This window comes from Drosophila nasuta, chromosome X (assembly GCF_023558535.2).
Source record: "Drosophila nasuta strain 15112-1781.00 chromosome X, ASM2355853v1, whole genome shotgun sequence".
NCBI classification, from domain to species: Eukaryota; Metazoa; Arthropoda; class Insecta; order Diptera; family Drosophilidae; genus Drosophila; species Drosophila nasuta.
The window spans coordinates 14,505,197-14,521,783 of NC_083459.1; the positions used below are offsets into that span (position 1 = coordinate 14,505,197).

Consider the following 16,587-nt stretch of genomic DNA (forward strand, 5'->3'; position numbering starts at 1 on the left):
GTTTTAAAACAAAATTTAATGTTGGCTCTTTGTTCGAAGCTCATTTTCGCACCGATGACAAAAACATACTGACACTTAAAACGCAATAACTTCACTTCCAATAAAAGAAATGTCATGAAATTTTTACTGGAAGTCGATAAAGGATAGCAGATTCTAACGCACTAGTTAATATATAGATGGCGCCACTAGATTGCGCTAGATTTAAAAAGTCCTGTTTACTTTGGAACGCACCATGTATATTTGGTATTTCGTTATGCTATTGCCTTTAGAATATACCAGATTGTTAAGCAAACCAAGTAAGTCCCGACAAAATAAAATACTGAAAAATACTAAAGTATAAAGACCAGAGTGTATATTTGGTATAACAATATACTATTACATTGAAAATATACCAGATTTCCAACGAATGCAACAAAGAACCGACTGCCGTAGCCGTTTTTCTCCACATACAGTTATTTCTAAAACAACTTATAAGATTTTCACGAACCACAAATTTGAATTCATTGCCAAACCCAAAACCCTCACAGCAAGGAAATACAAATCTGTGTTCAATGTCTGTGAACCGATTGATTTTCCACAAATTTCAGTAGCAATAGTTTTGCAATCAACATTTGCATAAACTGGACTTCCAAAGAACCTTAAGCTGCATTTGCGAAATACACGAAGGTGAAAACGGTTGTCTTGTCTTTGGGAAATTGCAATTGCCATACAGAATTGATGGATAATCAAGAAATGAAGAAGAAGTAAAAAACCAATGTCTGTCAAGTTTTTCTGGGTTAATGAACGGATGTCTCAAGTAGCCATAGACTTGACACAGACAATCAAACGCTGTCGCTGACGCGATCTCTCTGACCATGAGAATCATTCTAGAGTTTTTTGTAATACCCTGCAGCTAGATTGTTAGAAGGGTGTATGATATTTATTTGATTAAACAAACATTTTAAAAGTTCTTTTAGAAATATTTTTGTATGTCAAGGAATGAGTACTGCAATCAGGTATTGGTTGCGTTGGCTGACAATCTGGTATATTCTGTACTAAGAGATATTTTGTGTTAGATACCAGAATAAATGCAAAACAGTATGGTATTACTCTAAATATATACAGAATTAATATACCGAAAAAATTACAACAATAGTAGTACCATATCAATATACCAAAAACAGATTTCGTTATGCTAGTATTTTTTCGGTATATTTTCGGTATATATATATATATATATATATATATATATATATATATATATATATATATATATATATATTTCAGTATTTTTCGGTATACTAATTTGGTATATTTTAAAATTAATATTGTACTGATTTGCCTTTATTCACCATGGGTAGCGGGTATCTTGCAGTTGAGCACACTCGACTGTAGCTTTCTTACTTGTTTTTCTCATTTTATTTAGGAAATGACACTTTCCGCACACTGTGCACATTAAGTGTACAATAATACATATTTCTGTTTGATAATCTGCTATATTTTGTATTGTGGTATATTTAGAATGTAGTATTCTTCTTAAATATACCAAATAAATATGCTGAAATATACAAAATATCAGTGCTATATCGATATACCAACTTCGTTCTTCGGTTTATTTTAGTATTTTTTTCAGTTAGTGACTTGGTATATTTTAATACTATACTGTTTTGGTATATAATAATATTCTTTTGCTTTAAGTCAAGTCTCACATTCAAGCACACTCGACTAAAGCTTTCTTGTTTTTTTTTTTTTATTTAATTTTGTACATTAAATTATAGTTTGCTTTACAGATTTTTGTTTTTTAATTTAGTTTGATGTTAGCTGTTTGTATATTTATATTAGATTTCCCATCAAAAATAAAACAGACGCAGTATCATGTAGTCGAGCCGTTGAGAATGCATTGACTTTCATGCAAATTCATGCCCAATAGCGTCTGACACTTGGAGGAATTTCCGTTACACAAACAAAGCGCTGGACTTGGCTGTGTTGCTGTTGCTGTTGCAGAGTGTTTGTACCTGCAGCAGTGCCCGAAAAAAAAGCACTGGAAACTGGTCTTGACTTCCGGCCGGTGGCATCGAGTGGGGAGGCCTTGACGAGGCTGACGATTAATCGAAAACGCCTTTAATAATTATGCCACAGACAGTTGCGAATAACGAATAACGGGTTTTTTGATTTTTTGTGGGGTTGCGGTCGTGCTCCTCAAAAACCAAACAAACAGAAATAAAAGAAAAAAATGCTGCCACATACGAGAGTGCAACTTGCAACGTGCAACATTTAAGAAAAGTCTAAAACAACCTCAACCACAACCGGCTCCCACGCTCTGTGCTAATTTGAGCTCCACTTCAGTTGTTTTTATTTTTTATTATAATTTTTCTCCTTCTTTTTTTTCGTTTTTTTGTTGTTTGTTGGTTTCAGTTGCTGTCGGTTTTGCGACTCAGCTCATTTGCTTTTGTTGTATTTGCTGTTGTTTCGCTGTCGTTCGCTGTATTTATAAATATTTCTACAGTTTTTGGCCTTTATTTTTGTGCGGCTCGCAGAGTTTTGCGAGTTATATGCAAATTTTTGTGGGCTAAACTCAAGTGGAAAAAACGGCGACCGACTTTTTGACTGCGACTGCGACAGCGAGAAGCAAAGAACAGAGACCTAAAAGTACTATGTTATGTTACACTGTAATGGAGGCTGTGAATAAATCAAGCAAAGAGATATTTTTGTAGTTATATGAAATGGGAATGCCAAATAGTTGGGTTCATCGATAATTGCTTGGACAAATAGTAGCTGGGGAGAGTTGAATGGCCTCAATTTTCAGCAGTTATAAAGCATTAAATGCAAATACCTCGATGAAATATTAGCAATCATTTCACAACTCTCGTTGCTAAAAAGTTTGCTTGTTCAATTCATAAAATATCTATAATAAGATTGAATTCCCCGACGCTCTAGTTATTTTCATTTCCACGCTAATTTCAATCATACTCGCATTGTGCGATCCTCTATTACGTATTCTCTTTTGCTCAACTCTTCTCTCTAATTTTAAACCTCGCCCCCTTCCGCCCCTTATCCAACAATTGCACTTAACGTCTGCTAGCGGCACTTAATGCATGTCTGTAATTTACACAAGTCTTGACACCTCTTGCTTTTTATGAGGCACATACAAATGCACAGACGCAGTTGCAGTACTTATAAGTTGCACCACATCACGCATACGCCTCATTGCACACTTAATGTGCACAGTGTCGTTTCCTATGCAAAAGGAGAAACAAAAATACAAGCCTTAAACACATGGATTATAGTGCAGCACACACACTCACTCCACTCCACACACACACACACACACACACACACACACACACACACACACACCATCACAATATGTGCAGACAGACCAGCCAATTGAGCAATTGACACAGCAAACAAATTCAAATTGAAAATGTGGGCAAAGCAATGCAAAAAATAATAATAACTCACACACAGAAAGATGTAAAACAAGCAGGAGCAGACAATGAAGAGCATAGACGAAGTTATAATACGCTACTTGCTTAAAATATGTTGTCAACAAAATATACACAATTGAGAATTATATAATATGAAATTAATAAAACAAATATAAAAATGTATAAAACTAAACTATAACTAAATATAGGGAACATAAGTAGCAGAAATAAACCAGCTGTGGTCATAAGTGATCACAAATGAAAACACTGTAAATTACTTCAAGTGAATTAATTTAAATAAATATGCAACATTTTAAAACGACTCGTATCAAAATTTAAGAATAGATATATTTTTGAGAAATTTTAGAAAAGATATTAGAGCTCACTAAATTTCAAAGAGTCAATCATTTTATTACTATTACATTAAATTGTTCCTTTTACCTTTATTTATTAAACTAAAAGAAGTTTTGCATTTAGCCAGAAATAAGCAAGCCGTAGAAACAATTCAGTTTTAATTTATGATCGTCTGCTGCAAACTTCAATTGGCTGCGCGACTGCAAATTTCAATTTAGGGATCAACAAATGAAATCAAATGAAATCAAGAGAACGCTCATAATAATTGTTATGGATCAAGACGAAACGGAACAAGAGACCTAAATTCAAGTGTGGTCAACTTTGAACTACCTGATCACCATTTAAAAAAAAAAGCAAAACAGTGTAGAATTATACTTAAAATATACCGAAACTATACCACAATACTGAAATATACCATAGTTCATTCAAAATATGCGGTGTTGCTCTTAAAATATACCGAAAATAAACTGCAAAAATACTGAAATATATCGAGGGTTATATTTAGTATATTGAACAGTACTACATTCAAACTGCGCGATATTATTCTTCAAATATATCAGACTACACCTTAAAAATACTGAAATATATCAAACGCTATATTTGGTATACTACACTCAAAATCCATATGAAAACCTCAGAGACTATAAGAGATAGATATAATTTTTTTTGAAAATTTTTTTTATTTTATATAACATAGAGTCCAACAACAACGGATAGACGCTGATCAAGAATATATATGTATATACTTTATTAGGTCAGAGATGACTGAAGACTATATTTGCTATATTGATATATTACTACATTTAAAATATACCATAGAGTGCAAAATATACTAGACCGTCAAAAAAATCAACTTAGATGCCTCTTTCTTTCCTGGCAGCACAAAGTTATAATACCCTTTTACCCTATGGTTAGCGGGTATAATAAATATGCAGAAATTATGTGAATATACGCTACTTAAACGTAAATGAAGTTACGATCTGGGAACACGACTGACTGACTGGACATTGGACATTGGACATTGGACACTTACCGCAATGGCATCCATCACAGCATTAACCATTGTGAATATCGTTGCTGTTGTTGTTGTTGCTTGTTGCTTGTTCGCGTGGTTGTTGTTTCTCTTGTAGTTGTTGCTGCTGCTTTATCGTTGCTTCTTATGATTTATTTGACAGTCATGCAAACATTTTGCACAATTTCAATTCGTTGCTGTCGTCTTTTTTTTATTTCTTTCTCTCTTTACTCAACTCTGCGACTTCGACTTCAGTTTCAATTTCAGTTTCAGTTTCTGTCGCCGTCGCTGTTTCAGCTTCTTCTTCTTGTCCAACGTCGCTGCGTCCTTTCGCGTCCCGCGCGCTCTTCTCAAACGTTGAATCTGTTGACATTTAATTAACGTGCTCGATTTGCTTATGCGGCAGGTGGGCAGCCTCACAAACACAAAGAGAGAGAGAGAGAGAGAGACAGAGAGAGAGAGAGAGGCACATAGACAGAGCTCAGCGTGTGTAGAGAGCTTTTGGAACGTGCTGGCTAACTGTGGACAAAAAGATTGACATCGAGTTAGTGTTGCTTGGGTTATAACCACTTGAGCCCACTTAATGGGCGGCTGCCAAGTGTGCGAATAAAAAGCCATAATATATGTATGTTTATACACTGCAAAATCAGTTGGCTCCAAATACTGAGAACAAAGACCATGATCAGAGATTATTGTGTAATTAAAACTAGTCTGCTTTGGCTTGCTTTGCGCTCTAAACTCGGGTTTTATGTGAGAGTTCTGGGAAGAGCACAAAAAACAGGGAGAGAGAAAGATTTCACAAAAATAAGGCTCATTTAATTAAGCAAAGAAGAAAGAACAAGCAGAAAATTTCTATAAAGACTGAAGAGTAGAAAAAACCACAATAATTGTTGCAATATTTATCAACACTTTTAAATGAAATTGAAATTCAATTTAAGTCGCAGCAAAATTCATTCATACACAAATTTCAGAAAGAAATGCTCATTTAATTTAACAAAGAATAAAGACAAAACTGAAAATTTCTATAAAGACTGAGGATTAGCATAAATCCGAAATATTTATTGCAAAATTTATCAACACTTTTCATATTTTATTTTTTATTAAATGAATTGAAAATCTATTCTTAGCCGCAGCAGAAAAATTTTAGAAAATAATGAAAATTTAACAAGCAAAGTATAACAAACAGCGAATTTCTATGAAGACTATGAAGAATAATTATAACAATGGCTATGAAGAATAAGTATAGCAATATTTATCATCAATTTTTATTAACGTACTAGAAATCCATTTTCGAAAAAAAAAACAAATAGAAAAAAAATTTCAGAAAAAATGCTTTTTTTTTACAAAGAAGAAGACAAAAACAGGGAGTTTCTTTCTTTTAAGAGTAGAAAAGACTACAAAAATTGTTAGATTATTAACCATATTTAAAAATAAAATAAAAAGTCAATTTTAAAAGCAGCAAAAATCATTAGTTTGCACCATGACAAAAATAAACGAAAGCGAATCAACAAAAAGCTATAATAAAAGTATTTTTTTATGAAGACAGAACAGTAGGAAAAACTTTAATAATTGCTGTAAAATTATAATAATAATAAACAATAATTTCAATGACTATTTTTTAAACGCTCCCAATTTGAATACCAGCAAAAAAGGAATGTGATAGCAAAAACTTTAGTATTATTATCAAGATTTGTGAAACATTGTAATACTTATTTTAATAAAATATTTATTAAAATGTTAACAAATATTATTATTAGAAAACCCCATTTCAGCTGCTGCAATGAAAATCGAATTTGAGTCGCAGCAAAAATCATTAGTTGGCACCTCTTTTGTTTATGACAAACAATAGACAAAGATTATTTCCACCTTTCGCCTCATGAGAAGTGAAAACTTTCCAACGATCATGATATCACAGCGAGTTACCAAATCGTAATTGATAAAGCTACCTCATATGGCATGGTTATTAGCATAGCATATCTGTAGCAAAGTCCATTATAAGCTTCAACTTCAAGGGTAAACGCGAGATGAAGCATTAAGCGTTGAGAGCTGAGACGATTGAATTGAATTTTTGGCTCAGTGCGAAGCTCGGAATAGCAATTGGTTTTGGAACCCTCGCAGACAGTGTAATAAACCAAATAAAAAGTGAATGTATCTTACAGATACTCGTACTTTTAATTAAAAAACGAATGAAACGAAAGAAAAAAAAATGCTGCGCCGCAGCTTGCAGAGCAATCGCTCTGTCCAAACATTGCCGAGATGTTTGACGATGTCAGTCCGTTTCTCTGTCTGCCAGACTCTGTCTGTCCGTCTGTCTGTCTGTCTGTCCATGTGTCTGTTTGGTCTGTTTCAACTGTCCTAACCACATTGCGCGACGCATTAAAATGAAAACTTGTTTCACGTATTTTCCACAATTTTCCGCATTTTATGCTCATTAATTACATTTTCATTTCCATTTCCATTTGCATTTACATAACCATTTTACTTACTTACATGTCTGCCATTTAATTCATTTTTATTTAATGCCCATACCCTGTAAACTGTACAAAAAAACAACAACAAAAACAAGTAAGAAAACTACAGTCGAGTGTGCCAGACTGTGAGTTACCAGCTAACAAAAATACTAAATATTAATATACCGAATGCTAGTTTCGGTATGTCAAAAACTACTACATTCAAAATATCCGGAATTATTTTTTAAATATGCCGAAAATATACCGCAAAATGCTGTGAGTTACCAGCTATTCAGTTGCTAACCATATTTTACAAATATACCTAAAATATACCACAAAAATACTAAATATTAATATACCGAATGCTATTTTCGGTATGTCAATTACTACTATATTCAAAATATCCAGAATTATTTTTTAAATATACCGAAAATATACCGCAAAATTATGTGAGTTACCAGCTATTCATTTGCTAACCATATTTTACAAATATACCTATAATATACCACAAAAATACTAAATATTAATATACCGAAGGCTATTTTCGGAATGTCAAATACTACTACATTTAAAATATCCGGCATTATTTTTTAAATATACCGAAAATATACCGCAAAATGCTAAATAATACCGAATTATATATTTGGTATATTATATACATTTAAAATATCTGGTATTTTTCTTAAAATATACCGCAAAAATGTTCAAACATATCAAACACTATATTTGGTATATTTCATAGTAATATATTCATTCATATTTCATTCTTACAATATATCAGAATACTGAAATATACCAAAGGATATATTTTTCATACTAAACTCAAAATATAACATAGAGTACAACGAAAATCAATCTCGAAAAAAATTATATTACTATCTTTTCTAGTCGCTAAAACTTAAATCGTCATACGGACAGACAGACGGACAGACGGACGGACATGGCTATATCGACTCAGTTTACTTGATTCGATAGTCATTTTCACAAGCAATCTTTGTTTTTAGCACATTTCTCATATCAATACTTTAGTGCAGAATTCAATATTTAGTTCTTAACTTCCTGAATTTGTAAATGTTTAATATTTATTTGTTATATTTTTATTATCTAATTTTGAATTTAAATGAAATAAGCTACGTTTGACAGCTAATAAAAATGTTAAACCTGCAGCGTATCTCATAGTCATTCATTCAGTGCCGTTTAACAACACTTGCTACTTGGTTTTTAATATCATTAATTTTTTGGTTAACTAGCTCAGAAATGTGTGTAAGCAAGCCTGTTCAAAATTCCTCAACAGTTGACGGAAGTTGAATTGCAAATTGAAGTGCCAGCGATTTACACGATTTGATAAGAGAAAACACTAAAACCAAAAAACACACATCAGTAAAATAAAAAACAAACAAAAAACAACTCGAAATGCATTCGAACTACGCGCGCTTTTAAATCGGCCATCGAAATAATCAAACCAACAAAAAAAAACAACAGATACAGATACAAGTGAATAAATAAAAACAAAATTAAAATAAAATAAATACAACACGCGAAACGCGTGAAAAAACGCGTCAAATCAACGCACTCAACTCGCCAGCAGCTGCAGCTGCGCAGTCGCAGTCGACGTCGCAGTCACTGTTGACGTCGCTGTCGCAGCTCATTACTCAAGCTTAAATGCATACGAAATGAGCTGTTGTCCCGGGAGTTATTTATTTAAGCTCCATTGTGTATATAAATTGTTTATTATATGATTTACACTCTATGCACAACGTGGAGTGCTTTGAATTTGTCATTAGTCGCATTTAGATCGTAATTTAGCTGCATCAGATACAAATGCAAATGTGTTCAGAGAGACACACATATCTTGATGGAAAGTGAAGTCAACAATGCACATTATGCCTCGAATAACGCATTGCGAGCAATTCGTGGGGTTATTGCTTTGCTGGCGGAACGAAATGGAACTGGAATGCGCATATTCTGTGAAAGCCAATAGAGATTTATAGAGTGCAAATTGCAACAAATTAGAAAGGAACAATGGTATTTGGAACAAACAGAAATGCAATTGATATTAATGAAAGTGGAACATGCATATGCTACTGAAATAACTATAAACTTATAGAGAACAATGGAATTTGAAACATACAAAGGAATATACTGCAATTGGTTTTAATGGAAATGAAACGTGGTTATGCTACGAGAATATTTGCAAGCTAATAGGATTTTAATAAAGAGACTGAAACGATGGAGTTTGAAACAAACAGAGGAATATACTGAAATTGGGAATTATAGAAGTGGAACATGCATATGCTGTGAAACGAATGGTAAACTAATAAAGAAATGAATAAAGAGATTACAAATTGCAGCACAAAATAGCGGAACGATGGAATTTGAAACAAACAGAGGAATACACTGCAATTGAGATAAATGGAAGTGGAAGATTCATATGCTATTAAAAGAACTGTAAGCTATTAGAAATACTAATAAAACGAGTGAAACGATAGAATTTGAAACAAACCGAGGAATATACTGAAATTGGGAATTATAGAAGTGGAACATGCATATGCTGTGAAACGAAAGGTAAACGAATAAAGAAATTAATAAAGAGATTACGAATTTTAGCACAAAATAGCGGAACGATGGAATTTGAAACAAACAATGGAATGTAAGTTGCATACATTGTAAATTGGATTAAAATTAATGAATTGTGAGTAATTCACTGGGGTTATACTTTGCATGGGAATGAAATGGGCACGAAACGTGCATATGCTGCGAAAATAGATGTAGACCACAAAAGATATTTATAATGATAGCAAATTTTGTCACAACAAAAATAGGGAAACTATGGAATTCGGAACTAGCTGTGAAATAATTGGATACGTTGAAATTTAAATCCGAACTAATGCATATCGAGTAATAAAAGCGTTTGGTGGGATTATAGTTTGCTAGTGGAATAAAATGGAAATGAAACGATCGTTTGATGCAAAAATAATGATTAATCAATCGAGTTCTTAATAACATTGCAACACAAAAGCGAGGAACGATGGAGTTTGGAGTGATCGCGCTCCTAGTGGAATGAAATGGAAACGAAAAGAAGGAGAAAATAACTGTAAAGCATCCATAACAAGAGTGGAAAAAGTGAGTAAAAGTGAGGAACTATGGAATTTAAAACAACTAGCACTAACTAGTGTATATATGAATAAGAGTTGCATCTTCGCACATACTCGTAATTATATTAATAGGGAAAGATAATTAAGTAGTGACAAAAAGTCTTAAGAAAGAGATGAAATTTCAACGGCGAAATACAGAAACACTAAGACATTCGATGCGCTTCATGGAAGTAAACTAGATACGAGGAAACAATAATATGGATATAATTATTTACTGTAGTATGTTTACTACTTATGACGCTTGAAAATTGTAATACAATGGAAACTGGAACTGAAATTATTCCAGTCGACACTTAAGTATAAACTAAACTGATATAACAGACCTTGCTCATTACAAAAGATTGTCGTTTATTTGTGGTGATAATATTGAGACGCGCTGCTATAGTTAAGCTAACTAAATATTTACCGAATGGCTAAAGAGCATTTGAAGATCGCTTTAGGGCATCAAAAGATTGCTCAACTTGTTGATGCTTCTTGTTTATGTTTACCATTTTTTTTCCTTTTTTTTTTGTTGTTTTGTGTTTCCTTCTTTTTCTCAGTTTTGAACCGGCTCATTAGCAAATGGTGACATATGAGACAACAACAACAGTAACAACAATAACATCAGTAACAACAACAACAACAACATATGCGACTACAGAGATTGTGTGAGAGGCATGAAATTTCAGACAAAGTTCCAATTCCGTTTCCAATTCCGAATCGAGTTTTCCCCCACCATCCGATGCAAATTCAAATTCAAATTCAACTTCAAATTCCCAACGTTTGTTGATTCAATTTCAATTCGAGTTTTAAATTTCAATTTGAATTCGAAATATGCATAACTACAATATTTTGTGTTAAGGTAGCCAAAGACAGCGAAGGAAAAGCGTAAAATTGAAGTTAATTAAATGATATTGAGCCATAAATTGAAGGCACACAAACACAAACACACACACACACAGATACACACACACAGACTCAGATACACACTCAGATATGAAGCTGAGAGCGATAGCTGCGACGACAGCTGTGAGCAGCTGACGGCAAGCACGGCTTCTCAGATACAGATACATTGGTTGCAGATACATTTAAATCAAAGTAGTTCCCAAGTAATATTTGTTTGCTGCTTCTGTTTCTCAGTTGGCTTCTTATCAAAGCCAGTCTTTTGTTTTGTTTTAGTGATAAATACGAGCTCAAACATAAACTTCAGCTCTGTCTCTCTCTCTCTCTCTCTCTCTCTCTCTGTCTCTCTCTTGACTCTTTGCTGATAAGCACGCACATTGCGCACAGCGGCGACGTCAGCAGCAAATTGAGGCTGAAGGTGATTTAACGTCCGCATCTCAAGTGTCGCCAAGGCGATCGCATTCTTCGCATTTTGAGTCAATTGATTCCGCAATAAATCAATTGAAATGTGCTTCTTTTTTTTCCATCTGTGATAAGCGTCAATCGTCGATTGTCGATCGTCACTGTAATTGAAATGCAGCTCCCTTTTTTTCCAATTGGCTTGTCCTTTTTAATCAATGTTATTTTCGCACAATTGCTGGCGTCAATAAGTGAATGCGAAGCCATCATCAATTTGAGGGCCGATACGCTTGCGTTGCGTATCTAACAGATACTGTATCTACAGCTGCTCTTTCGAGTCAGCGACACAATGCAAATCAGCTTGCGCAAGGTCAGTTTGTTCCAATTGGTTAGATACTTTTGACACACATTTCGCTTATCGCTTTTCAAGTCAATCTTCACACACCCGAACTCGAACTCGAACTCGAGCTCGAAAAAGAACTGGTATTTTACAATATGGAAATCGAGATAATACCCAAATACCTGATATCTGATATCTGATCGAGATACATTGCAGTAACACCTCGCCTTGAAACGGGTCGCACAGCATTTCATTTGCTTGTGCGATATTTATGACACTTTATTATATCTAAATATGCATTTAAAGCTTACATGTTGCTTATTTTGTTTTGTTTTCTGCATATTATTATCGAAAAAGCAGAACAACCACATAAATTAGATACTAGCGACATTATTTAAATACTAAACGGAATGTGGTTTGCATTCCAAGCCAAGTTTACGATTTTCGGTTTATTTTTAGCCAAATTATCACAAGCGTACAATTTTAGAATGTCTATTTTTTACTATCAGTTTTTACAGATCAGTTTTGACAATTTATTGGTTTCGCTAAGCGATTGGAATACTCATTAAAATGTATTTTTTTAGTGAAAACTGTTTCTGGAATTTGGTATATTTTGTTCTCTATAGTATATTTTGAATGCGGTAGTTATTAGGAATTTTTCGAAATATTCATGTAATTTCATATCGTTATACCAAATATGGCTTGTAGTATATCTTGCATCCAAACTTATTTAAAAGTAAAACTTTTCAGCTGACTTTAGCATTAATACAATAGCAATAATTTAATTTTACCATCAAGACAGCTTTTGTATGTAAATTACTTTAACACGCAAATCTGTATAAATTTGCATTAAAATAAAAAGTTTAAAATTAGTATATTCCTTTATATATTCAGAATAAAAAATACTAGAAAAATAAATATACAAACAAATATACTAAATGTCATACTTGGTATAACGATTACATTCATATTCGAAAAAATACCAAATTATACCTGAGCCTATGTTTTGGTATAACGATATACTACCACATTCAAAATATACTAAAGTATACATAATACATCAAATTTAAAAATTCTGTAAGTATTTTCAATAAAAATAAACCAAAATTTACCGAATAAAAATACCAAAAATACCGAAAAATACTAGATATACTAAAAACCATAATTGGTAAAACGAGATGAAATTACATTCACCTTCAGAAAAATATCGAATTGTACTCAAAACTATATTTTGTATAACGATGTACAACCACATTCAAAATATACCATAGAGTACAAAATATACCAAATTGCAGAAACAGTTTTCAGTATTGTCACGCCAATCATTCTAGCCTATTAGACATATTTATGCATTCAGTTGAAAAGGCAAAACTATGCTTCTATTGACTGTATTAGGCCACACAGAGGAATCGACTCTTACTTTCTGGAAATGGAGAGCGAGAAATTGAAACAGAAACAGAAAACTACTGCCAAACGTACAAACAAACAAGCAAAGAGACAAACAGAGAGACAGAGAGAGAGAGAGAGAGAGAGAGGGGATATGACAATACAATGACGACAGTTTGCACGGACGCCAAAAACAAAAAAAAGAACGTGGAACATTCAGTATCAGCGAAGGCAAACAAAACGCATGAAAAAAAAGAGCTGAAAAAGACAAAAAAAAAAAAACAAAACAAAAACGAAGCTGAACACACACACACACACACACTGGGAGCGCATGGCAACCCAAAGTGGAAGTGGCAAAGTGGCAGCCGCAGAAGCAGCCGCAAAAACCAAACTAGATGAGGGCCTGTGCCGTGGCAAAGAGTTTTGCGAGGAGAGTCCAGAGTGTGTCGCCTTGTTTTATGAATACGCGGGCATTGTGTGGCAAGGCGACGAGGCGGAGCATAGGGCCGAAAAAAAACAACAACAACAAAATAAAAACGATACCAGATACAAGAGCCAACAGCAAACAGCTACGAGATACAGATACAAATGGAACTACAGATACAGATGCAGATACGGATAGAAGTGAAGCTACAGCATACAGGCGCAAATGTTTGAGAACTAAACAAGGAAATATTGACAAATAGATTAAAACTTATTAAGGCAGCAGAGGAGGCGCAGCAACTGTGGCAGCAACGAACGTTGCAGCGTGGCAGGCAACGCAGCGCAGCGCAGTCGCTGCAAAAATGTCGCATGTCGCGTGGGGGCATGTGACATGTTGTCTCCGTCTGCTGCTGCTGCTCGGCAAATGCGCGTGGTTTGTGCCACAACTAGCACAAGATACATTTACAGATACAGATACAGATACAAAGATACTTTGTGCGCAAGTGGTGCGAGTGGTGCCTGGGCCACAGGTTGAGGTAGGTCCGGTTGCTTGGTCTGGAGCCAACACTCATTGCCAATATTTATCATCAAATATGGTCGAAATCTATATTTAGATGCTGACGCTAAAACTGAAACTGAAGCTGAAGCTGAAACTGAAGCTGACGCTCGTCGTCAACGTTGATCGAAGCGAATTGTGAATTGTGAATTGCGAATGAGAGCGTCTTTAGACTCCCTGCAAACACTGCGATCGATGATCGTCTTCAGCCTGACCTCGGATCTCGAATTCAACAACAAGATCGGCAACGTCGTTGGCTTTCTATTGAAACAGTTGTGGCAACAACAACTGCGAGTCTACATATCAATATTATTTTCGGTCGCCCACATGGCAAAACGATCGCAAAACTGATCGCACATAACAAACACACACACATACACACATACAGATATGTATTTAGCCAAACACCAAATTATTTGCCACTTCCCATTGTGATTCATTGTGAGCAAACGATCTCAAGTGGGTGCCACACTCGTTGTTGTAGTTGTGGATCACTGGGGTAAGGTCCACATCGATCAATCGAACAATCGATCCACATTTCATAAACAAGTGTCTCAAACTCAAACCATAAACAAGTTTCAAATACCCCTCCAAAACCAAAAAAAAAAACTCAATATTTCAAATGTCTACTTAATATTTTGTATTTATTTGAAAGCTGATCATCCATAAGAATGTCTCAAAGCGCTGACATAATACCTGAACATTATTTTTATTTTGCAATAATTCTTTTTCGTCTACGTCTTCTTCACCTTCTTTTCGCAGTAATTTACATTGATTTCATTATTAGATTGTTAGTTTCTTTCTTTGGTATTATTATGAATTTCTTTGCCCTTTACTCGTCTTTCTTAGTTTTGTTTTTACTATGCGCGCTTATCGCGTAAATTGATCGCTATAAACACGCTTTTAATGATAATACATAACATAAATTTGTAGACACTTTCAAGTTGAGAATTTTATTCAAATTTTGTTACCTTTTGGAGATTACAATTTGTTTCAAAGTGTTTAAATGGAGTGAAAAAAAAGAGACAATGAATTCAGTCAAATGCAAACGATCTTGATGCGTTGGAGATCGGCAAATAGTACATGAATAATTAGAATTTATTATAGTAAATTCTCTCAAAGTATCATAAGTGTCATTAAGGGTTCATACAAAAGCCGATCTACGAAAGTATCTTAGATTCATTTTGTTAACATAAAGAAAAACATTTTTAATTTTGTTATACTTTATAATAATAAGATATTCAATACTATATAAATAAAAAATAACTTTTACCGAAACTTTTAAGGAATCCTATTTAAGAATGTAAAAAAACTACATTTTGTTTTTAACAAAAAGATATCCAAAGAAAACCCAACGATTCTATGCCATAACATCTCAAATAAAAATATGTTAATATTAAAATAACTTATACCAAAACTTGAAGGAATCGTAACAATTTTATAGGAAAAAGTAAAATATTAAATTTTGTTTATAACAAAAATGTTTTCTCAATAAAAAAAAAAAAATTCTGTTAAATTCTTCATTTTTACATATTACATGATCTTACAAATTTTAAATAAATGACAAATTTTAATTAAAAAAAAATATACTCTTCACTTTTTTATTGATAAATGTCGTCATTCCCATTATTTTTTTCAGCAATTTGTATGATCCTACAAATATTGAATAAATTCACACAAATAGAACTGTCAAATCAGGTTAAGTAAGTCTGTAAGATTAAAATCCAGAACAAACTGAAAATGATCTCACAGTGAAACAGAGACAGAGGCAGAGCAAGAAAGAGAGAGTGATAGAGTATATGTTACAAGTTGGGATTATGTAGACACGTCCAGTGAGTCCACATGAGAAGCAAATCTCAAAGCAAATACAAACAGAAACAACAGCAACAACAACAACAACAAACAACAAGAGCAACAGCAAACACACGCACAGTGGGAAATCTTACCTGACTGACCAGCGTAATGGGAACTATGAGGTCTAAAAAAAACTGATAAGACTGCCGAGCAAAGCAACAACAGCAAAGCAACGACGCTCTGTCTTCTATCTAAAGCTAATAGAGTATGACGCGACAACGATGTTAAATTGCATTTGAATGGGCATTAACAGTGGCATTAGCTAATGGCTGGAAGTCGGAGCTATTGCCAGATAGAACCGATTGATATAGAAAACAAAAATGTGCTAATGGGAATCCACCAAAATTTTTCGCTGCTTACGATAAGCCA

General features: G+C 33.8%; 1 protein-coding gene across 3 annotated transcripts in view; it reads right to left on the bottom strand.

Moving 5' to 3' along the window:
• LOC132796759 (protein sprint) overlaps positions 1–16,587 on the bottom strand; it is a 139,114-nt gene that overhangs the window by 121,158 nt on the left and 1,369 nt on the right. For 2 of the 3 annotated variants that reach the window (XM_060808021.1, XM_060808023.1), the window contains exon 2: positions 4,795–5,292. The exons of the other annotated variant lie outside the window; for it this stretch is intronic. In XM_060808021.1, coding sequence (XP_060664004.1) covers positions 4,795–4,824 — 30 coding nt within the window. In that variant the 5' untranslated portion in view covers positions 4,825–5,292. The remainder of the gene's footprint in view (positions 1–4,794; positions 5,293–16,587) is intronic. 3 annotated transcript variants of the gene reach the window in all.